At 41.8% G+C, this 24,819-nt stretch overlaps 2 protein-coding genes across 3 annotated transcripts in view; both read left to right on the forward strand.

Annotated features, from left to right (window-relative positions):
* Nucleotides 1–5,348: 5,348 nt before the first annotated feature.
* rpia (ribose 5-phosphate isomerase A (ribose 5-phosphate epimerase)) lies at nt 5,349–10,755 on the forward strand. The gene is made up of 9 exons (XM_086152426.1): nt 5,349–5,623; nt 6,646–6,706; nt 7,034–7,089; nt 8,590–8,649; nt 8,910–8,974; nt 9,065–9,133; nt 9,785–9,926; nt 10,118–10,217; nt 10,426–10,755. Exons 1-9 carry the CDS (start codon nt 5,435–5,437, stop codon nt 10,521–10,523), a joined length of 840 nt encoding a protein of 279 aa, XP_086008552.1. The 5' UTR covers nt 5,349–5,434; the 3' UTR covers nt 10,524–10,755.
* A 3,021-nt stretch (nt 10,756–13,776) lies between these two features.
* eif2ak3 (eukaryotic translation initiation factor 2-alpha kinase 3) overlaps nt 13,777–24,819 on the forward strand; it is a 43,497-nt gene continuing 32,454 nt past the window's right edge. For both annotated transcript variants that reach the window (XM_086152449.1, XM_086152439.1), the window contains exon 1: nt 13,777–14,236. In XM_086152449.1, coding sequence (XP_086008575.1) covers nt 13,932–14,236 — 305 coding nt within the window. In that variant the 5' untranslated portion in view covers nt 13,777–13,931. The remainder of the gene's footprint in view (nt 14,237–24,819) is intronic.

The raw sequence follows: 24,819 nt of genomic DNA on the forward strand, positions 1-24,819 counted from the left end.
CCGATTCATGGCTGAGATAGTGAGGCGGGAAAAGGATGGCGAGGGCTTATTTGCATAATCCTCGGACTTTAAGCCTTAAAAGGCGGCACTGGTTAGAATGAGGGGGTGGGAGAATGGGGGGGCGGGGGAGGCTGAAGGGACATGTACAGTTTGCAGTGCCAGAGTTTTAGTTTTTATCGACTTATAATCACCATAATCCAACCCGGCGAAAAGGTCTTAGTTTCTAACTTTGGACTGGAGTGCAGAGATTTAAAACACTTCTACTTACATGACAGTATTGTTGTCGTTCCTTGATATTTTCTCTGTACCGATGATTTTCTCCCCCCCCCCCTCCTTTTTTCCCCTCTCTAGCAGCAATCTTCTCACAGAGGACTTTACATTAGTGTCACAGTGAGAGCCTCTTTGTTTGTGTAACCTTGACTCTCCCCTCCTTGATTGGATTCCTTTTGAAAAAATAAAATAAAATAAAAAAAAATCTCGTCAAGTGGTTTTTGATTTTTTTTTTTTCTGGGTACTAATTGATTTTTATTTCTTCTGCTTTTTTCCCCTTGCTCCTGATTTCATATAGCCTACTTTTTTCTATTCATGAATGTAAGCTGTGTGGGTTTTTATATAGCATACTAATTTAGGTGTCAAAACAATCTGTAATTTTGTCAAAAAGATCAGCTATATTTGTAAGCTGTAATATGAAAAAAAAATAGAAAAATCAAACAGTATGTGTTGGTTTACGACAGCATATCTATATATAGAGAGAGAGATATATAGATATACTGTACACTGGAAAAGAAAGACTATCTCAAGCTGTTTGCCAAATAAATAGTAGTGATGTAAGATTCCATGTGTAATCATTGTTTTTATTGTATTTTTTTACTGCAAATAAAACCCAGCTGTCCCAAGTCTCCTAGAAAAACCAGGGAGATGATATGACAGATTTTTTAGTCATGAGAAAATTGGAGAAACCGCATTAATGGCCTCAAAAGACTACAGACACCCTTATTTGAATGAACAATGAATGACTTGGAAATTGATTTTTTGGAAAAGAAAGAAAAACATTAGTGGTTTAAAGAAAAACACCTGAGTATTAAAGATTACTAGAAAATACATTTTTCAAAAATAAATCCTGAAAAATTTCAGAAGGAAATCACATGTAATTATGTTGCTGGAAAGAAAATGGTTTGTAAGTTTGTGAACATCTTTTGTTTGAAAATGAGGGAATTATTTTTATTTAAATGAAGAAAAGCTTTTGAAAATCTTAAGTGGTTGAAAAAGATCAACTTGGTTATTAACAAGAAGTTATTTAACAATTATTAATAAAAAATAAAAAACAGTAACTGCCTCTGTGAACAATTCTTTACCTAGAAATTTGTTTGCTGATAATCAGAGGACATGTTAGTTGTGCGAGATGTCTGCAGAGAGAGAGAAGGATATTTTAGTTTCTGAAAAACCGTCTGGTCTACGGCTCTAAATGTCCTTGAGGGGTCCTGGAAAGTGATGTGTTTGGACTGGAACACCGTGAAATAAAGATTTTTTTTCTGAGGAGCCTGTCAAGACTGCAATCGAAAAAAAACACCAAAGACTCACCATCCAACCTGCTGTCACCATCACTGACAGGCTCCCGGAATCTGAAAGCTGACCACTTGGAGACGTTCACATATTGACCTTTTTTCCGGCTCTGGCCTCAGATGGGGGGAAACCCCCTTTGCAACAATGACAGGGATTTTCTTTGTTGTAAATAACACTGCTTAATTATTTATACGTAAAGCCATCAGATGTCTCTCTGAGCAGAAAATGAAGACCTTAGTTTGATCAAGGCAACCTGGTCTTCAGCCCCTCTAAATGTTACCATGAAAAAAAACAAGAAAATGCCCCTCCCCAAAAAAGAAAGAAATCAATAAATAAATACAATTAAAACAAAAAAAATCAAGTATTCTACTGAAAATTTCAAGTTGCAAGACAAATAGTAAGAAGTCACATATCAAAAGGCCGGGAAAAATTATTTTATTAATTACCTAAAAATGAGTAAGAAATGACCCTGAAATATACCAAGATGTTACATAAGTAATATCAAGAAATGAGTCAGCACTAGAGGAACACGCATGGTGGTATATTTGAAAATCAGGCAGTGATTTTCTTTCCGTTTTAGTTAAAATTATGTATTCAAAATCCCAATGGTGTGATTTTAATACAGGAAGTATTACATTTTGAGGAAATTCTACCTCCTTATGTCGAACCTCTAAAATCACAATCAGGATGATCTTCATCAAGCGAGCCGTTGTTTCTGACATTATGCCATTGACCTTTGTCTCTTCCAGCACTGAGAGGCAAAAACTGTCCACTGCCATCATCACGTTCACGCCAGAATGAAGAGGCCCTGGCCCAGTTTCTTTATGCAGTTGGCCATGTGTAGGTAGGAGGTGAGCTTTTATTTAAAAAAAAACAGCAAACTTGGAATCATGTAACAGCTCACCATACAGGAAGGACAGTTATCTGTAGTCCTCTTACGCCACTATCAGGACAAAACATTCACTGCATCTTTGATTCCTAAATCAAAAGGCTATATCTCTGCTTCCAGACAAAATCATTATTTTTTTTTTTCTTCTTCTTCTCCTTTGGCTTTTCCCTTCAGGGGTCGCCACAGCAAATCAACCTTATCCATCTAACCCTCTTCTCTGTATCTTCTGTATCTTCTCTGTATCCTCCTCTATCACACCAACTATCATATCCTCTCTCACTGTATCCATATCTTCTCTTTGGTCTTCCACAAGACCTCCTGCATGCCAGCTCCAATTCCAGCATCCGTCTACCAATTTATTCCCTATCCCTCCTCTGTACATGACCAAACCATCTCAGTCTGGCTTCTCTGACCTTCTTTCAAAAATATCTAACGTGCTGTTCCTCTGATAGACTTCGTCCTGGTCACTCCCAAAGAGAACCTCAGCATCTTTTCATCATTGTTACTGTTTCTAGGTCACACAGCATTGTCGGTCTCACCACTGTGTTGTACACCTTTCCTTTCATTTTGGCTGATAGTCTTCTATCGCATAGTACCCCTGACACTTTTCTCCACCCATTCCAACCTTCTTGAATTCGTCTTTTCACCTCTTTTCCACATACATACATCTCCACTCCCTGTAGCCTTACTGTTCCACCCGGGTTCCTCTCATTCATAGACATATACTCTGTCTTGCTGCGGCCAACCTTCATTCCTCTCCTTTCCAGAGCATACTTCCACCTCTTTAGATTTTCCTCAAACTGGTCTCTGCTCTCACTACAGATCACAATGTCATCTGCAAACATCATGGTCCATGGAGATTCCTGTCTAACCTCATCTGTCAGCCTGTCCATCACCATTGCGAACAAGAAGGGGCTCAGAGCTGATCCCTGATGAAGCCCCACCTCCAGCATGACCTTCTCTGTTACACCTACAGCCCACCTCACCACTGTCTCACAGCTAGCATACATGTCCTGCACCAGTCTAACATACTTCTCTGCTACTCCAGACACCCTCACGAGGGGAACTAGCGAATGACCTGCAGAGAGCTGGGACCAAAGTAACAAAGGCTACTATCAGTAACACACTACACTGCCAGGGACTCAAATCCTGCAGTGCCAGATGTGTCCCCCTGCTTAAAGCAGTACATGTCCAGGCCTGTCTGAAGTTTGCTAAAGAGCATTTGGATGATCCAGAAGAGGATTGGGAGAATGTCCTATGTCCTAAAATAGAACTTTTTGGTAAAAACTCGACTTGTCGTGTTTGGAGGAGAAAGAATGCTGAGTTTTATCCGAATAACACCGTACCTACTGGGAAGCATGGCGTGGAAACATGGATTTTTTATTTCTCATTCTATCTTAGTTGAAGTGTACCTATGATAAAAATTACAGGCCTCTCATCTTTTTAAGTGGGAGAACTTGCACAATTGGTGACTGACAAAATATTTTTTTGCCCCACTGTATATCCACCTTCCTTTTCTGCATCATGTCGACCAACTCGCTTCCTTTTCCTGTCATAGTTCCGATATTCAAAGTCCCTTCTCTCAGTCCCAGGCTCTTGTCTTTCCTCTTCTCTCCCTCCTTCCCGAAATGCATTCCCCCTTTCCTTTTTCGACCCACAGTTGCCCAATTTCCACTGTTACCCTGTAGGTCATCGGGGTAACATCGGGGGTCATCGGGGTCATCGGGGTGGTCGTTGTTAACCCAGACTTTGACCGATCCAGTATGACATTATTAGGTTTGATTCGCATGTTTGGTTTTGGCAAAAGTTTTACGCCAGATGCCCTTCCTGATGCAACCGTCTGCATTTATCCAGGCTTGGGACCGGCTCAGGGAGACACTGGCCCGTGCCACCCTGAGGCTGCATTAGAGAAAGCGATTATTTTAATATTGAGTATTCGGTTTGTATTCTCTATGTTTGTTTTGTTTGATTTTGTTATCTGTCTGTTGTTCTCAGGATATGATGGATTATCTCGCACTCAAGATGTGAGGAAATTGGTGCATGTTGTTTTTTGGAAATCAATTTCCTGCCACAGAAAATCACGTCAGACACTCAACATCTACAGCAGTTTGTAGTTTGTCCAGATCTGAGTTTAACGCCCTTCATCACTTTAAAGATTTGATTTGAATAATCTGGCTTTTGTATGAAAAATAAAATTGTTAACATTATCCACAGTGCAACTGCTTATTTCATTTTATGCCATTTAATGCCAAGATTAATGTTGATTCTTGATTATTTCTTGGTAATCTGTTGCTTATTTCAAGAAAATCCTTGCTGAATTAACTGCCATTTTTAAGATACTCTTGAGTTACCCCAAGACACATATGTGCTCATTTATGAGATTTTTGTCCATTATTTCTCTGATGTAGATAATGTCCTTATTCTATGTCCACTTACACTGTCATGGCAACTGAATACAGACGGTCAATCCACTGTACATTACAATAATTTAGCAGATGCTTTGATCCAAAGCGACTCACAAAATTGAAAATTGCAATTCAATACCGAAGATCCAAAGTACCAGTAGTCGCAAGTCACCATTCTACCAAATAGCCATCTCAAAACCATATACATACATACATTAATTTCTTCGGTTTTTTTTTGTTTTGTTTTTTTTGCGGGGGGGGGGCTAAGTGCGATTAGTGGGGTAGTGCTTGGTGAATAGGCACGTTAACTGTAGTTGATGTGTTTACAAATATAATATTAATGATGGCTCTCATCATTATCTCCTGCCAGGAGGTGCAACCTCCCTCCTTGGCGAAGTTACGGTCTGCGCATGCGCAGCCGTCCCGCCCCTCATCGAGGCAGCGGGCAAAACCAATGATCTGTTGACAGTCGAACACAATGGCGTGGCGTGGACTCTAGACATCCGGACTGAAACGCGCCCACTCCCGCTTCCCGCTGTTGGAGTGACGTGTCTTGCGTATTGTGGTGGGCCGGGTCATGAGATCCAAGGGGAGGGTACTCGCCGTTTCTCAACTCGCAGCCGGATTCGCCTACCCGGCGAACCGGATTCTAGCGGTTCCTCAAAGCCCGACACGCTCGCGTCTCTCCGGTCCGTCGGCGGCTAACGTCATGGCAGAAGAGGCGAAGAAGCTAGCGGCGTATACCGCGGTGGACAAACACGTCCAGGTGACAAGGAAAATTCACTTTTATTACACACACACGCCGGGAAGTCCGTTAGTCAACATTCAGCTCAGTCATAACGGTATTCCCTTCAAATTAACTACCCACATCCGGGTGGTTGTAGCTAGCTAAGTTAGCTTCCCCCTTTAGCCCTTTCTTGCTAAGTTACCTAACCCGCGCGTATTGGAGGGAATTAGCCCCCAAAGCACTAAATATATTTAGCACTAAATATAAGTGTAATCTGTAACCAGCCAGATTAGCTCCCCAAGCTCTCCCCGAGAGACACCTGTGAGCAGAAACACAGAACACATCTTGCAACAGCTTTGACACAGGAGGTTGTAGTCGAGCATGGACGAGGAAGGGGAACAGAAAGAACGACATTATGCAGGCAAAGTGATTCCACGTGGGGGAGCACACACACACACACACACACACACACACACACACAAACACAAACAAATTGGCATCAAAAAGTTACTTGATGAGGTAAAAAACAGAGATAGTAGTAATGTAATAAAAAGAATTTGATAACCAATTGAAAACACCCCATCTTAATAGATTATGGTTGTGACATAAACATTGGGACTTTATTTTAGGCCTCTAGAATAGCGTGGAATATTTTATTGTCATGTAATTCATACACAATATTAAATACAACCAGAAATCACCTGGTTTATATGGTTAGAACTAAATAAATAAATATGTACTGTAGTGTTTAAACTAAACAACTTAGATGTGATGTTATAAGACGCATTAAAAATATTTACAAATAATTAAAGGTTGATTGATCATTTGTATTATTGCATTTAGAGTGTTTTTCTCAAAGCTTTATCTTCAATGGGCCTCTGTTAGGGCCTCTGGATCTTTGACTCAAGATCCAGAGGAAAGATGTTATTAATATTATTCTTTTCTTCTTCCTGATGAAGTAACTTAAATAGCAGCTCAAGACTCAACTCTGCTTTGATCCACCTACCAATTGTCTGCCTTGAAATTTGTGTGTGATTTAAGTTGTAATTTTTTCTCAACAGAACAACCAGGTGGTTGGAGTTGGCAGTGGTTCGACCATTGTTTATGCTGTGGACAGGCTAGGTGGGTGAAACCTTCAGAAAATGCTAATTTAGACTGTAGCCACTTAAGGCTTGGAAATATTTTGTGTGTTAGAGAGAGTTGATAGTAGTTCTGTCAGTGTTTATTGGCAATCAATCTTTTAAGAATCAGCCCTTAGACCCTTGACTTGTGATGGCCAAAAAATTTGCCATAGAGAGTTATAGTAACTTTCATTTATTTTTATGAGGAGTAGTGTGACAAACATTACTTTCTAAATTGCCACAACATCAATTCCAAAAACATCCTCCCAGGAAAAATTATATAAAATTATATGTCTCTGCTACTATAACATAAATTTGTTTATTGCAGCGGAGAAAGTGCGTCAAGAGAAACTCAACATTGTGTGTGTTCCCACCTCCTTCCAGGTGAGTCTAACATGCTCGAAATGGATTTTTACGAAAAAAAAAAAAAAAATCTATATAAAAAAGGATTGTATTGCTCAATTTCAATGTTGCAATGTTTTTTTTATATATCCTAGTCCTTTTAACTGTAACTAATAAAGTGACAAGATGCAAAACAACCATCATCTTTTGAATGTAGTTTTTGAGAAATCTGTTGTCCACCTATGGGAATACTGTCTGAATTTCTATAGAACACGTGTTGTCCACACATGTGGATTCCATGTCCATCTATCCATCCTACCACCTTCCCCTGCTTATCCGGAGTCAAGTCATGGGGGCAGCAGTTGGAGCAGTGAGGCCCAGACCTCACCTCTCCCCCAAGGTGTTCCCAGGCCAACCTTGAGACATAGTCTCATCAGCCTGTCCTGGGACTCTCCCATGGTCTCCTCCCAGATGGACATGTCTGGAATACCTCCCCCGGGAGGCATCCAAGGGGCATCCTGACCAGATGCCCGAGCCACCTCATCTGACTCCTCTCTATGCAGAGGAGCAGCGGCTTTACTCCGAGCTCCTCCCGGATGACCGAACTTCTCACTCCAAGGTCCCCGGCTCCGGCTACCGCCCAGCTCACACTGCACCCAGCCCCCTTGGCCCTGCCTGTGGGTGCTGAGCCCAGGGTGTCGTTCCTTTGAACTGTGCCCGGCCGAGCCCCACGAATAAAGACCCGGCCCCCAGGCGCTCGCTGCCAAGCCCCGTCCCTGGGCCTGGCTCGGGGGGGGGGACGATGACTGGTGACCCGTGTCTGGGCAAGGGAAAACTGGCTCCAATGATCTTCCTCTTCATGGGGTGTCTTCTGAGCCATACTTTGTTGTCTGGTGCCTCACCTGGGAGCTGTTTGCCCTTCCAGGGTCACAAACCCTTCCACAACATAGCTGCCAGGATCACTGGGACACGCAAACCCCTTGACCACAGTAAGGGGCCCACGGAGGGCTGGATACCAAGTTTTAACAGGATATCCAAAACATATTTATATTTTTTTCTTTTAAATCCTACATTTATACTGAAAATGATCTCTGGAACAGAATGGAAACCCTGGAATTGGTTAATTTCCCCCCTGTGTGGTTTTAGGTTCAAAAATGACTTGTTTGGCATGTGTAAGGGCAGAAAAACCAGGAGGTAAAAAGAAATCGCCATGTTGAGATAACATTGAATGTTATCTACAGACTAAATTCAGTCTTTCGACACTCGGAAAAGAGAAAACTCATTTTCTGTAGTATGCTATGGGTAACAAGTTGTTTCTTCATGCAAAAAAGGTTTTGGGTTGAAAACACAATTAGGCTGCTTTATTTCACAGTTTAAGTAGAGGTGGGTCTCGTTTGACCCTTAAGACCACCACTGTGAAGGAAGTTAAGACTGCACAAACAGTTTAAAAAGAGAGTATAACGTTTTGAATTCCTTACCCGGCTTTGTCTCAGGCTGTCTCATGTTGTCATCTCCTCATCTTATTTGTCCTCCCCCCCTCAGGCCCGTCAGCTGATTCTAAAACACGGCTTGACACTGTCTGATCTGGACCGACACCCGGAGGTGAGATACACTCGCCACTAATGGAAGTGAAGGCTGTGCAGCAGCCAGCATGACCAAATCTTTCTGCCTCAGAGGCCTGTCAGCGCCTACATATTGCAATGAAAGCTGGCTGCAGCTGTTTCCTAGACTAGAGTGGAGCCGATGGCGGTTACTGTGCTGATACAAAAGAGATTTTTTTTCTCATGTTTAAACGCTTCAATGAAATGCCTGAAGACCCCTGGTCGTGGTCCACTAACGTTTGTGTTCTACTTTTAATCCAGCTGGACGTGGCCATCGATGGTGCAGATGAGGTGGATGTTGATCTGACCCTGATCAAAGGTGGAGGGTGAGCAGAACAGGGACCTCCTTGTTGATTCGACTGTGGCCTTTTTCGTTTTCCATCACCCTCACTCTCCTTGCCATCTCTGTCCCACAGGGGCTGCTTGACCCAGGAGAAGATTGTCGCCGGCTGTGCCAAACAGTTCATCGTCATAGCCGATTTCAGGTTTGCTCTCTTGTGTGTTCACCATGTTCAGCCCCTCGGCACTGGAATCATTGTCATGAGACTTTTTTTCTGAGGCCAGTGTCTTTTGTTTCAGCACTCAGGAAAAGACAAGGGTTTGCCTTTTAGAATGAGATTCTCAGGCAGCGTCTCCAAAGTCAGACCTCTTTTCTTCCACATCAAAAAGCTGAGATCAGCACTAAGTGAAAGGTTTATACTGATGTTCAGCTGCAGCCTTGTGAGCACGCTCCCATCATCAGTCTTGTCCTGGCAGTGGATGATAATTCAACTTCAGTTTTACTGCGCCCGTTATTGAAAACAATGTCCTCAGTGTCTGTAATTGGCACTGTTGTGAGAATGTGAAATTAAGTGGCAGGGCACAGGGCCCTCAGAAATCACATGCTGTGAATTATTTAGAAATAGCAAAAGATTATTTTCCACAAAACATGTTAGAAATAATTTTTCTCAAAATCAGCAAGAAACTTTCTAAAATCATCAAGAACTGAATTTCAAATCACCAAAAACAAAAGACACTGGCTGGAGGGCTCTCTCAGCATTAGTTAGAACATTGACAAGCTATTCAAGGAAATACAAAAATTTCGTTTAGAATATTTTAATTTAAAAGAGACAATCGACATTGCCCCCTCCCCACAGGAAGGACTCGTCGGCTCTGGGCCAACAATGGAAGAAGGGGGTTCCCATCGAGGTCATTCCCATGGCCTACGTTCCTGTCTCCAGGGCTGTTGTCCGACACTTCGGAGGGGAGGCCAACCTGAGGATGGCCGTCAGTAAGGCTGTAAGAACCCACTGGTTCCGAACAACTGCCTGGGTAGCTGCTTGTCGGGTCTCTTCACCACCCAGTCTCTCATAATGATGTGTGCCGAGGACTTTTTCTGTGCTATCTAGCTAAATCAGCTAGAGTAACCCTGGTGGAAATTTCTTTTTAGTAAAGTGTTGATTCATGTCTAACTGGCCTCTGGCTCATAGGGTCCTGTTGTCACGGACAACAGCAACTTCATCCTGGACTGGAAGTTTGAGGGAGCTCAGAACTGGAAGGAGGTGAACACTGCCATCAAGATGATCCCAGGTGAGCGTCTCGCTGATCAGTTTAAATATCTGGTTAAAAATTCAGTCACTGGCTTTATAGAGGATTTTGGAAACAACTGTGTGAAAGTACAAATGACCAAAAACAATTTTCAACAGTCATCGAGGCTCTGTGACCAAGACCAAACCTGAAAATCTATACCTGCATAGCTGGAGATGCTGATGTTCATTCAAGTGTATGTCCTCCTCAGGTGTGGTGGAGACGGGGCTCTTTGTTGGGATGGCCAACTGGGCCTATTTTGGCATGGAGGATGGAAGTGTGCAGCTTCGAGAAGCCAAAGTCCATTGAAGCGTCCCAATTCCCTACTGTCTGTGACCTTTGTCCTCTCCTGCCACAAGTGCCGCGTTGTTTATTTACAGCCAGTTGGACTGTGTTTCAAACACACCATTTTGCCACAGAATCACCGGATTGTCCTCATCCTGCCGAGATGTGCCTTGACTTAATGGTTCCAACTCGATTTGTGTCTGAACATCAGCACCATCTTGGCTGCAGTAAAATCTTCAGCTGGAGTTGGTTTAAATGCCTTGGTGACTTTTTTTTCCCTCCATAAATAAGCTATTTCAGTGTTTTGACCTCAGTGTGAACGCAGAGCAGCTTCATTTGTTCCCAAAGATCCTAATGTCCTCATTAATATGCATATAAAAACAGAGGGTACAGAAATTGATTGAATGGACCTGAACCATGAATTCATCATCTCATTCACTTGGACCTGAGCCTTATGACAGTGTGTACGTTTTTGTCTTTTTTAACAAATGTGATGTCATGGCAACATTTCCATACCACCAAAGTATTGAATTTACAAAAATCATAAAGCCTTTCGAGTTGTGGTTTTTCAAACAGGACTGTAGAGACTTGCCTGTTATTGAGATCATCTAGGCGAACTGAACAGGCTTGATGTAATCCCATGAGACAGTCACACTGAGGGCAGGATCAACAGCAGACATTTAGTTGTTTTTTTTTTTAATCATGATCTTTACACAAAGAAAAACAGTACCAGCAGAGGTTACCTGGTTCAACGCTGAAATCAAAAGGGTGACTGAAAAACGAACCATCTCACACATTTTACACAGTGGTGCTCACAATAAAAGTGGAACAAACTATCTGCTAAGAGTTTGAGAAAGATGGCAAGTGTCATGGTGTTGTCACCTTAGTGTGAAAGTATACCTCCTGTATCAGTTCTCATTTGATTCCAGGAGTTTTGTCTGTTTTGCCACAGCCCTTTTTTTTTGTTTTGTTTTTTATTGAGAATATAATGGTACATTTCGGGTCCTGTCAGTGCAAGAGCAATGTGACTATGCTGGTAGGAATGTGTAGTGCATCATCTGTCACTTCCCAAACACCACTGACCAAAACTCTACAGGCCACTGTTGTTTGTCCAGGTTGTGAAGGTGGATAAATGCTGGTCCTAAGGACTGACTCTTGTTTTATTTTCCACTTTTAAAAGCTATGGTTCTTCTCTTACCTAATAAGTCTGTCAATTCACTTGGAATAAAATCCACTGCTTTTCACTGTTTGACTCAATTATCCTGAAGTATTAGTGTTACCTCTGGCGATTGAAGGTCACATGATTTTGTAGTTTGTCGATGTGTGTATTGGCAATATTGTCTGTATTGTATTGTAGGTTTTTTTAATTCAACGTTAGTACGTGAATCATCATTTTATCTGAAACAAATTTTCCATCTCAAGGACTGAATTCAGAAAGAAATCAGAAGTTTGAATGTTAGACTACCATACCAAAATGACCTGAATGAATTAATGGAGAAATAAGCTGTGTCAGACAAAATTTTGTAAAAAATTTACCACTTGCAAACTATTGTGGCGATTCCAAAGTTGAAGTTGGAATCTCAAACTTTGTGATCCCATGGTTTGGTATGTGCCCCCTCTGGTGCCAGTGGGATAATGAGGTGGTAGCAAGGTGAGGGAGGACATCATATCTCATGACATCATCTAAAATGAAGTTTGATATCAGACGTCTCGTTTTGACGGAACTGTGTGATCCACTTGCGGGTCTGAGGTTTTCTGTTTTCATAGATCTGCATGGCAACAGACCACAAACCTCCATCAATAATCCAAATGGTATTATGGACATCTATGCAGAAGATGGTAACACACACGATTGAAGAGGAGACTAAACGTTGTCACTGTCTGGATATTTGTAGTCAAAGCTGTGGATGTACTACCAATTTCACACGGATCATTTAAATTCACATTCTTGAACTGTAAACACAATGACATTGTATGTTTAGTGTTGCAGCCTTAGACAACTTTTGAACTGGTTCAAGGATTCATAAACATATCTTTAGAGAGATAGAAAGTTAGGAATTATTTTGAAATATATAACTTTTTCAACGAATTATTGAACACTTTTGCTTTAGAAGAATTGCAAATGTCAAGTTTATACTTTATCCCCTGTGTAGACATCATTCTTCACACAATTAGAAAGACGAAAATCCTCCAGTGCAGTCCTTTCTATGGCCACGAGATGGACCAGCATGTTTGATCCATCCTGGTGAAGTTCCCTGGTTCCGCCGCATGGAAGTGCTGAAGGAGCAAACAGCTGTTCTCTACAAACTGAACCACAGCAGCTCGGATCTAACAATTACTAATTTTTTTCACACTCATTTCTTTCATATTAGTTTTACAGAAGTTCAAAAACATGAATAGTCTGTTCTCACTTGACATGCACACATGCATATATCTGTGCGCGTATGTTTTTTTAAAGGTTTTATTGAAGTTACACAGCTGTTCAAGTGAAATAGTCTTAGAGAAAGCCTTCTTTAACATCTTTCTAAGTTACGTTGTTATTTCATTATGATTAGATATTTCATTTCAGAAGTAAGTGGTTAGTTTATAATGTCATTTTATTATTCTATATTACCTTATAATTTTCGGATTGATTCGTGATTTTGAATTGTTGTTTGGAAAAAAAAAAGAAAAGAAAAACATCAGAGTTGAAACCTTAACTCGTGATCAGGAACAGGAACTGTAATGCACGCGGAAGCCACGTGGTTCTTCAACGTCGACTGACTTGTCAACCAGCGGTGAACTCAGGTGTCCAATCCGGGACTTTCAGTGAGCTGTGCACGGGCCTGTACCGACCAATGGTGTTACTGCTCATCAGTACACCTTTCTAATTGGACGGCCGATGACACATCCCACCAATCACGCCACCGCGACAGAATTCGCCATCGGGGACTTTTTTGCGTCACCTTTCGCTCCTGTCGTGTGGCAGTGAGTAATGCGCCTGCGCGGATATGACTGCTAGGTGGCTCAGCGAATGAGATGCACTGTTTGGGGGGGCTGACCAGTTTGTGGGCTGTCCGTGTGAATGACAGCCGAATGACGCAATGACGTTCTGCTTAGTATGCCCCTCTGTTTGATTGACAGCATTCTGTCCAATGAGAATCGTGGACATACATTTTTAAGCGACGTCAGAGATTCGCCGTCCAATCCTTGTGTAGAAACAAGGCGGGACTTATCGTAACCAAGGCAAGTGAGTCATTTATAAAGGGAATAACATGGTACCCCAGTGGCTGTTTATGTTTACATAAAGAATAGAGGTAAAGGGCGTTTTACGAGAAACCGCGGCATTTTCTTTTCGTTTGCACTTTCTTTCAGTTCAGCTTTTTTATTTTTCAGATTTACAAGGCCACTGGCATGTAAATCTCATATTTCACTAATGTGCCAGTCTTACAAATGGAAAGGGGGTTTCACTTTGGAAACGTGAGCATTACCCTTGTGCTCCTGCTGCTGCTGCTGAACGTGCTCATCGAATTCGGGACACCGCAAATTCGGGGCTCCGTCATCGGGAGGGAGCCGCAGATCGCCGCCCGGGGCCCAGGCACCGTTGAGGATGGGTCCAGAATCATGAAGCGGGGCTTGAAGAACGTCGGTGCCCAGACCGTAGGAGCAGATGTTACCGTGGAGGACGATGAGAACGGTTCTGCGGGGGAGAACGATGAAACTTACGGGGAAAGTGGCGGAAACGGCGCGGCAACAAGGTAACGGCACCTAAAAAAGGCTCTCACAACGAAACATTGTGTTATTTCAGTTCGAAGTGTAACTGACATTGCACTCACCTTTAACTACTCAACAGTTCTCCATCAGACAACTGAAATATGAACTCATTTTTCTTGTCGTAGCTCTAAACTTTTAAAGCTAGCATTCGCACATTATGCTTCGCTTGCATCGTCTTTCACTGTTGGCTGATAGTTTTCCAAACTCTGCGCCCAGAACTTGTCATGAATTCAGTTTTCCCGGCACTCTGTTTATTTATATATTTTCCAGCTCAGCCGCCCATGTTTACGATCAGTTCTCGTTAAAGAGGCGACCCAAGAAACTGTCAAAAGCCCAAATTGCAGGGAAATCGTATTTATGGTTAGCGTTTTCCCTCGTGTCCGATAATGGGACTCGGTGCGAGCGCGATTGTTCTCCCCTCAATGATGTAGGGATGTCGAAAATATGGCTTTGACTTTCACAAAAATACTTGATTACATGTAATAAAAGTGCAGTTAGGTGCATTGACTGCAAAAGCCTGCTCTAGACCGTTACAAACTCTTATTATGGAAATATTGTGTACATATTGTGGTGTACAGATAAAGTTAACTTGACTCGTTCTAGTGAGACGTCCCACTTTTTCGAGCGGATACTCTGTGAGTTCCGCGGCGCATCTCGTTTACAACCGGTTGAAACGCTTAACCCAAACCTCCTCTCTTAAAGGTCCGGTTTATTGAACGAAATATCGAAATAGGCTCGCAAACTGTTCGTCAATACACGTTTCATTTGACAGTCTGTATCCCGCCGCCGTTGTTGTCTTCGTGTGCCATTCCGTGCCGCCTTCAAAATAAAAGCCGGGCTTGGATTCTGTCATTTCCGTTGAGATCCCAAAATGACTGCAAGTGCTGGTTCAAATTTGTCCAAATTTGAATTTCAGATTATTTCAATCTTTGCTCGCCTCCTTAACTATGGGGAGAGAGGTGCACATCGTGGGTTTTTATAAAAGATCATTCCAAGTGAGAGTCAAAAACAGTGAGATGACAAAAACAGACTTAACACAGGAACTGTCCAAAGAAAGTGTCAGTTGTTTTTTTCAGATTTGAATCCCCTCTTCCCTTGGAGGTGATGTGTTTTTGGCACAGATTTGGGGAGCAAATGTCAAATTCGAAGGGCAAATATTCTACCATGTACTGCAACGTATCAACAACGACCACAAATCAAAACAAGGGGAAGATGATGTTTTTGTTTCATGGCCGATAACAAGGCGGGTTATATTCTTGACGGCATGTCATTATGTCAGGGAATGCAGGAGTCCCCCTGCCGGGCAAAGTTTGACTTCAGTCACAGGTGTTGAAGCTGCAGCTGAGATGGGTCTTGGTGCAGTGGGTAGGGCCGTGATTTAGTCTTCCTTGGTAAACAGGAGGTTAAACGCCCACCTTGCAGTCTGCTCTCTGCCATCTCCCTCTGATTCCCATTCATTCCCATCAAGCTTTTTAGACTTTATCCTCATGATTCCTGTGTCTCTTCTTCGTCGAAGACTTCGCTAAATAATTCTCTCTGTAGTATTTTAAACATGCTGTTGGCTCGGTGGGCATGAGGCGGACCATGATCTCTGGTGAAATTGGAAACCTTGCCTGAATTTTGGGGTTTGTGATGTTACTGAGCCTTGTTGCTACTGTTCCATCTTAATGGTGAGAACATTTTTGTTCTTTCTTTTTTTTTCCCCAGTAGTGCGATGGGAATTTCGGCCAGTCTGGGCTTTTATATACAGTATAACGGATATTGTTGAACTGGGGACTGTAAAATAGAAAGAAAAATGTTGTTCCAGACTCGTGCGACTGCCAATATCTTTGTTTTGACCATTCTAATGATTTGGGAATCACTTTTTTCTAATTTATTTCACTGACCAAGCAAACTGGCAAAAAAATTAAAAATATAAAAACTTTATTTATACTTTATTTCAATATACATACAGTCACTCACTCACATACACACACACACACATACACACACGCACATATATGCACATGTACGCACACGTGCACACACACACACACACACACACACACACACACATACGTTTGTGTGTTTGTGTGTGTGCGTGTGTGTGTGTGTGTGTGTGTGTGTGTGTGTGTGTGTGTGTGTGTGTGTGTGTGTGTGTGTATGCAAATTATCAGCAGTTGAGGGAAACTCTGTAGCTTCACCCTGCCACTGCTCTACCCATCCAAGGAGCTTCCACCCCCCACTTTGTTTGTTGCTGCTGCATTCTTTCCCTCTGCCTCTGGATCACAAACTCCACATTTTGCCTTTTTTTTTTCCCAAGAACCAGATATCCACTACTATCCCCACTCTCTGCTTTCGTGGCACATTATCTAACTCTGAGGTAGTGCAGAGACTACATTTATGATTTTCAATATCGATTAATCCCTCAATTGTCTCAGCCATTAGTTGATTGGTCCATAAGATGCAAATCTTTCTTTCTAAAGCTGAATGCGACGACCTCAAATTTCACTGATGTGTAAAACATGAACTCAAATAATGGAATTTCTGCTATTTGTTTTTTCAAATTTGACTCATACGGATGATGAGACAAGTAATGGTAGTTGGGTTTGGACCCCTTGAATTGCTGGACATTTATTATTCTAGAAAATCAAACTGTCACTGCCTTGCAAAAACTTCTTAATCAGTCCCTCAGTTGATGTTGTTTTTTTTTTGGTTTAATGAGAACACATGAAAATCATAAGAAAAAAACTAAAATAATCAGAAACAGTAAAACAATCAAAATATGTGATAAAGGACCTAAAATCTCAAGTATTCACCCCAAAAGAGGAATGAAATTCAAATGGAAATATTCTTTGTAAAATTCATTTTATGTTTATGTCAGATATATATACACCGTTCCAACAACAAGCCCTGAGAGTTTTAATATTTAAAAGTCAACATGATAAAGTTTTCACAAGGCAGATAAAACAAGAATGAACGGGTGAATTATTGATGTAATGTCTGTAATACAAGGACCAACGATGTGACAGATTTTTTGCTGAAATAATAATGGAATGAAAATGATGATGACGTATCAGCCAACTCGCTCCCTTTGTCTCTTGCCCTGTATTAACTCTCTCTTACCCCCCCCCCCCCACACACACACTTTGAATGCCCTCCCTTGGCATTTCTAGACATCTGTAGGGGAGTTACCATTGGACTTGATCACTGACACCTGAAATTAAACATGAGTTTGATGAGTTTTCTCCAAATGAGCCATGGTGAACTCTTTAACCTACTCACTGAGAACATTGTTTGCTCAAAGTTAAGAGCAAAAGAGATGCTCAGTCATATTGGTCCACATTTTACATTTCATAGTCATATTTTCGTAAAACTTGGAGAACAGTTAAGGGTTAATGTTTTGCAAAATGCTCGCAAAGTACACATAAATTACCCCCAAAATTATAGAAGTGACTTCTTTTTGATTGATTTTTTAATATGAATTTAAAAAATGTTGAAAATCTCACAAGATATTATCACCTGCTCCTCTAGTGATGTTTACCTGAGGCAGCTGAAGTGACCAGGCTGAGCGATAAGAGCCTGGTCTTTGATATGAATACGAACACACCCTTTGAAAGATTGTTTGCAGGCTAGAAGACCGAAGAAAGTAGAGGTTGACAGAATGAAAAAATCAATATCACCATATTCACAAGCTTTTTTTTACATGTATCACAGTATCTGGTGATGTTTACCCAGAATAGCTACAATTTTTTTTTTTTCCACATCAGATTGTGTTGTAATTCTTATTGCCTTATATTTGATTTTGTTACTGGAATTTATTTGCTGATTTTTCAGACATTCTATTGCTGATTTTTAAATATGTTCTGGGAGTGTTGTCAATTTTTTGAATTTACTTGATATTTTCAAGTCATTTCTTGGTATTTCTTTTTTTTCTTTTTTTTTTTTTGTTTCAAATATTATTTATTTTGTTGTTTTTTTATTTATTTTTCAAGGACTTCTTCCCCATCTCGAATTATTTATTTATTTATTATTTTAGCCACCTGTCAATTTTAATTATAAAACTATTTTACATTTGCTGAAGGGGAAAAAGGGCATTATACTCTATACATAGACAAAAAAAGATTAGAAACAAATTTTTAAGAAAATTAAAACATTGAGACAGAGAGCTATCTGTTTCTGGATGTAGACAGTACAACTATGTGACTTGAATTTATATGCAAAAAGAAAATGTAAATAAATTCAGTTATTAGACTATCATCATGATGTTTTAGTGTTAATGACCAATAAATCTTTTGTCATTTATTATCTGTATTTCTTTATGGCTCCGTTTAAAACCTGAGGATTTTACTTCAGGGCAGGAGATTTAATGCGGACATGCCAAGCATGTGTTCCCGCGCAGGTGTCATTTTTTAAGCTTGTGTCAGTTGTAGATTTATAATTCGGGCATCCTCCGCCTCCTGTATCCTGTAATCTATAAATATTCTACATGTTTGTTTGATCCGGCTCTCAGTCTGTGAGGGAGTTGCTGTCATGTCAGCTGATGGCTGTCACCTCGCCGCCATCTATTCTATACCAACGCCTCTCTAGAGTGTGTGTGAACAGGTTTATGTGGAGTATGCTCACCTCCATGAAGTGTGTGTGTGTGTGTGTGTGTGTGTGTGTGTGTGTGTGTGTGTGTGTGTGTGTGTGTGTGTGTGTGTGTGTGTGTGTGTGTGTGTGTGTGTGTGACAGCACTGCAGGTTTGATGCTTCCTCCAGCAGTCACTCCATCGGGGCCTAAAGTACCTCGGGGATCACTTGGAGGTGAGAGAAGATAGGACAGCATCTTTGTTTGAACCTGCCCCCCACCCCCCATAGTGCTGACACTAACCCACCCCCGAGCCTCCAACCCCTTATGCCCACCCCCCCAACACCCCCTATGGCCCCCCCTGGGCCCTGAAGCGGCAACAACTCTTCTGGGCCGCCCTGCTTGCCTGCTGGCTCCCCCCAGCCTACTGCTTAGCAACAGCCAATCAGCCAAGCCAGGCGACTTTGTCAGCCAATTGCGTCAAAGGATCCGGCTAGTGCTCAGAATTTGAGTGAGCTGGCCGCATGGGTCTGGCTATAGTTAGGTAGAGGAGGTGGAGAAGAGTTTTTTTTTTTTCATGGAGAGTTCACTTCTGAGTTTGTTTCAGTAATCTGCTCTCTGTAACCAGGGAGATGTTGTGGGTTTTTTATTAATAGAAACTGTCCCCAAAATAACAGGTCAGGAAGATGCGGATGATTGAGCTCCCTCTGGAAAGTATTAATTAAGCCCTTTAAGCTCTGTTCTTTAAAATATCCCTATACTGAAGAGATGTGTTAAGCCACTGAATCCCTGTTATCTACTTTTTTTTTAGTCCTCTCCATATCAGCTTTTCCTGATATAACCATATTTTAAAACTGTGTGTCTGTTGCTACCCCTGATTATCCACTGTCTGATAGCCCTCATTCACAAGTTACATAAAGTTCAGTTTGAAGATGTTGACATCCTGATATTCTCCGCACTGGAACCCAGGTCACAGTAAATGTTGTTTCATAACGGCATGTTGTTAGATGGGACCCACTGTGTTGTTAATGTGTTTTCTTTACCCATCACCATCAACAGGAATGACTGAGGGCTATTTCATGGTAGGTCAACAGGACCCATCCTGCAGCACTGCAGTATGGGTGGGGCAGGGGCAAAAAAAATAGGTGGGATACTCAGAGAGAGAGGGAGAGAGAGAGAAAAACAAGGAGTTGTATGGTAGTTACTAGGACCATGCTGTCTTGTTTTCACTCTCCCCACTGCTTAGCAACAACCAATAGTATCGTCGAGTGGGAGCTGCGGCTCTGCCAATTGGTTGGCTGGAGTGTGGCGCCGTGGAGTTTGGATTTTACCACGTGTGAGATGATACAGGGTTGCAGAATGGAGTGTACTTACACAAGGAGGGAGAGAGAGAGAGTGGGATTCTAACTCTTTCTAAATGGTGTGTGTGTGTGTGTGTGTGTGTGTGTGTGTGTGTGTGTGTGTGTGTGTGTGTGTGTGTGTGTGTGTGTGTGTGTGTGTGTGTGTGTGTGTGTGTGTGTGATTTTCATGCAAAGTCTTTTTTTTCCCCCCTCCTAAAACCACTCCCTTCTTTCTCCCTCTGCAGAGGGGGGCCTGCACTGCAGTGACCCTGATAGATGCGAGGGTGATATCCGTAATGGACTGAACATGGCACTCAGACTTGATCTGCTCTGACAAAGGCTCTAAAGAATTATCAGTTATCAGGTTATATAAACATTCAGCTCTCAGTAAGCCTTGTGCTGCACTCTGGAAGCTGTGATTATCACCTAAGAAGGGTAAACTGATGGCAGCCTCTAGTCACATGTCAACAAGCTCAACCTCAGACATTGTAACTTTTTGATTTCTGAGTGTTCAGGGAAAGGTGACAATTCTTAAACCCCTGAAGGACAATAGTGCATCCAGCGCAAAACATTTGGCAAACAACAGCAATGCAAAAATGTCTAGGACAGTATAATGTTCTCTTCTTAATTAAAAAACAAACAAAAAATCATAATGAAGTAACAAGTAAAATTTTTAATTATGTTATCAGAAAAAAAAACATCACAAGAATTTCCCCCAAATTAGTCAGAATCTGAAAAATAATTGGCAATAAAGTGAATCTAAAATCAATATTTGTTATTCCATATGTACAGAATGACATACAGAATTTTTATTCACATTATTTTTCTTCATGTTGCCCAGCCCTAGTTCAATGTCCAAGGACAAATTTCAAGATCAGCTAAGTTTTTCTCCTACACAGTGCATGAATTGAAGAAAGACTGTTCCCTCAAATGTACAGCAGTACAAAGTCAAAATATACACAGAAGAGCAGGTCACATGACACCTGAAATATTTCATCCCTTTATAGCCAGATATCCTGATTGCATGTTTGTGACAGTGTTCTAGATACATGCTTTGTTCCTCTATCCATTTTCAGGTCCTTTTGAAACCTTAAAATATCCCGCCATGAATTATGGGATTAAGCCAATTGATTGTCTTTAGAAGGACTTGAAATATTTCCAGACTTTGCTGCCAAACCTTTAGCATTTAACAAACAAATAAAACTGAGGATTGGATATTGAAAACACACAGCAGGTCCTCGCCCTGGTTTAACATGTCAGACCCCCGCCACCCTCCCCTGCAGGTGCAGCTGGCGATGCAGGGCGCGGCTGCTCCACTGCTGCATCCATAACTTTTCTCCTCCACGTGCTCCCCACGCTCTCGTATTTCTGTTCCCGCTCTCCTCGGCCGCGCGGCAGCTGTGCGGCAGCACAACTCTACTCTTTCAGGCGCGCGTCTATCACTTCGCTGTTGCATGGTTACAAGCAGTCCTCTCCTGCCATTGGCTTGCAGCACACTGTCCTGCTCTCTCATTGGCTGAGTGCTGAGAAAAACATTGCGGTCATTGGCTGCTGCGAAGTAGCTGGCTGTTTGGATTGGTGGTGGCCCGTGTCTCATGCCCCTTGGAGACTCGGGCTGTGTAAACATCCTGGTTGTGTTTCAGTGGGGTGTGTTTACCAGCAGCTCAGTGTGGCCGGTGTGCGCAGACTGAGCCCGGTGTCTCTGAGGAGCTTGGAGGCTTGTGAGACTGAGGCTAATTGGCTCCCCGCTTTGCCGCACTCACTGTGATGGAAGACACAGTCTGTACTGTTGTGACAGTCTGACAGCATTAACAGCCAAAGACGCTAACGACCCTCAGCTCGTTGGCAGCCCTCGCTTCTCTTTCCTCCTCATCCTCCGCTTCCCCAACATCTTTCCTCTGTATCTCCGGCACCGCATCTGTCACACTCTGCTGTAGCGGCAGTAGCAGCCCCGCAGGGCGACACAGTATCCCTTTGGTGGCGAGTCGAGCGGCAGCATCCCGGGGGCTCAGACGTGGAAAATAAATTGCCTGTAGTCATACATGATACACTGGGGCTGTTTATTTTGTTTCACTTGTTTTCATTGTTGTGGTTCTGTGACTATTTTCAGCCCCTTCCTCAATTTTTTTTTTTTTTTTTTTTTTTGCTGCTGTTCATTTTATCCATTACAATCCTGATACTAAAGTCTGAAGTGCCTTCCCCTTCTGCTCCCCCCACTTCGCTAGAGTACAAAGAATCTGCCAAAGCTTTTGATCTCTCTCTCACAGAATGAATTCCCTCTATCTCTTCTCTGACCCTCTTCCAGAGTGTGAAGTTGAACTCGATGCTCTCAGCGACTTCTTCTTTCTCGCTCTTTTACATTCCCAGCATGGCTGGGAGGAGGGAGGAGCCCAGCCGAGCCGAGAGCAAGCCTGTAGAAAGCGTCCACCCTCTTAGCGAGCCGACTGCTTAGCAACAACCAATGGGCCTAATATTTTGGTAAAGTCTCAGGAGCCAATCGCGTTTTGTGCAAGCATGTTTTAGCACTCTGTTTTTTTTTATTTTTTTATTGGCAGCTGAGAGGAGAAAAACAATGTTTTTTTTTTTTTTTTTTTTTCCAGCCGTCGTCAGTTCAACCACGAGTCTGATAATGCTGAGAGCAGTTTTGGGGAGATAATCTTTGCTTTGATGGTGCCGAAAGACACATGGCTCATTACTGTTAAGTGATCCCATTTGCATTTTTATGTAAAAACTCCCTAACTCTGGTTAGAGATAAAACAACTGACTGATCCAAAGCAGCAAGTGTTTAAGTCACTTCAGTGAAAAACCTTCCTAATATAGATCTCCCTCCTCTGTTGAACAATCCGGGTCTCAGATGTCTTAAGGGTGAACATGTTCACTCTCCATGACTTAGAGATGTTCAATAGATTAAATCAATATGGGATTATTTCCTTGAGGTAGCAGTTTCCTCTTTAGTCTTAGTGATGGAAGAGGTGGGTGATACCAGCGTTCAATATACTTATAGTCTAGCAGATAAGCAGGGCTCCCACAAACCCTGGAAAAACTTAAATGAGTCTTGATATAGTCATTGCAATTTTCAAGCCAGAAAAAATCAAACCCTGGGAGGCGGGGGTAAATGGATGAAAATGTTATTATAAATGAGCAAAAATTATTTAGAAATCTCCAACAATTTATATCAAATTTCCTTAAGAAGTAAAACAAACAAATGTGAAAAAAAAATTACCTGACAACCAACAAGATGCTTCCTTAACAATTGCCTGATAGAATGTGAAGAAAGGAAATCTGTTTTTTTTTTTTTTTTTAATTTTTTAATTTTAATAATAGATAATTGTCTGGAAATCAGTAGCAAATGCTTGTACTTTGATATTAATCTGAAATTCTCTACATAGCTGAAAATAATAATTGTTATGGAAGAAATTGGCTGACAATGTACTTTGGAGATAGCTTGAAAATGGGGGTGGGGGTGGGAGGTATTGAACTCAGCAAGAAATCAGTCTAAATAGCAAATAAACACTGAAAAGAAAATAGCTGAATATTTGAAAGATATTGAGAAGAACTGACGAATAAGAAAGAGGGAAAAGTCCAACGAAGTTTGTCCTGGAAAACTGTTTCGAGAAGAGTGGACCCTGATGGGTGACGACGGCCTCATCTTGGCGGTGCTCACCAAATCTCACACACTGGTCACATGACCGTGTGGGAGGCACTTTGGAACTTTCTGCCCCGGTAACAATGGCAGCGATGCTGGTCCAGTCCCAGCTGCAGGAGGCGGGGGCTCAGCAAACCAACAGGCCCTTGCAGGGTAAATAAAACTAAACGCCCCATTGACAGATAGGAATCAATAGCGAGGAGCTCCAATCGCCCCCCGCCCCCAGGCTCAGAGGTTGACGGACAGGCGATGCAGCAGAAGCCCCTCAGTGTGGTGCTGGGAGTGCGGGAGGCTGGGCTGAATGCCTCCATCCATTCACATCAGTTTTTAGCCTGGAGTTACTGGACCGAAGTGTGAAGAACATGGTGACAGATGTTGGTGCGTGGGAATAAGTAATTTATGTTCCAGTACCAGCTGAAAAAAGACTTCGTTAACAAGATTATTATGGTGCCATTGAATTAAACAGAGAATGAGGGGGGCTGGGGGTACATTAATAAATATCCTGTCAAAACAGTTATTCCTGTGTCTTTACACTGTGAGAAACATGTCCATGTGTCTTCCACCTCTGCATATTCTCCTTCAGCCAATTCTTACCCCTGTTGTTTTTCTGCCAATAATGCTGTTGTCTTGAAAAATAAAGAATAAAATGTTCTTTCTTTGTTTTCTAAAAGCCTTTTTTTTTTTTTTTTTTAATTGATATTGATTTAGGGCTCGATGCTGTTTAAATGAAAGTATCTGTTTTTGTGATTTTAGATTGTTCCTGGTTTATGTTTTGGCTAATTTCTTGCTTATCTGAGATATTTTTCTTTGGTATTTGAGTAATTTCCTGTTTTACGGTCTTGTTGATATTTTAAATCATTTTCATTTAATGTTCAGGGAATATCTCTAAATATAAGTGTTTTGAGGGTAATTTTTGTGCTTAGGTTTTATGTAACTGCTTCTTCTATCCCCTGCCTTTTTCAGTGAATTTGGAAACTATTCAAAGTAATTTACTGGGACATGGGAATGATAAGCTATATGTCTTAACCTTTAG

The sequence above is a fragment of the Fistularia commersonii genome, chromosome 1, assembly GCF_037954325.1.
Source record: "Fistularia commersonii isolate RoL2024-O1a breed Wild chromosome 1, RoL_Fcom_v1.0, whole genome shotgun sequence".
NCBI classification, from domain to species: Eukaryota; Metazoa; Chordata; class Actinopteri; order Syngnathiformes; family Fistulariidae; genus Fistularia; species Fistularia commersonii.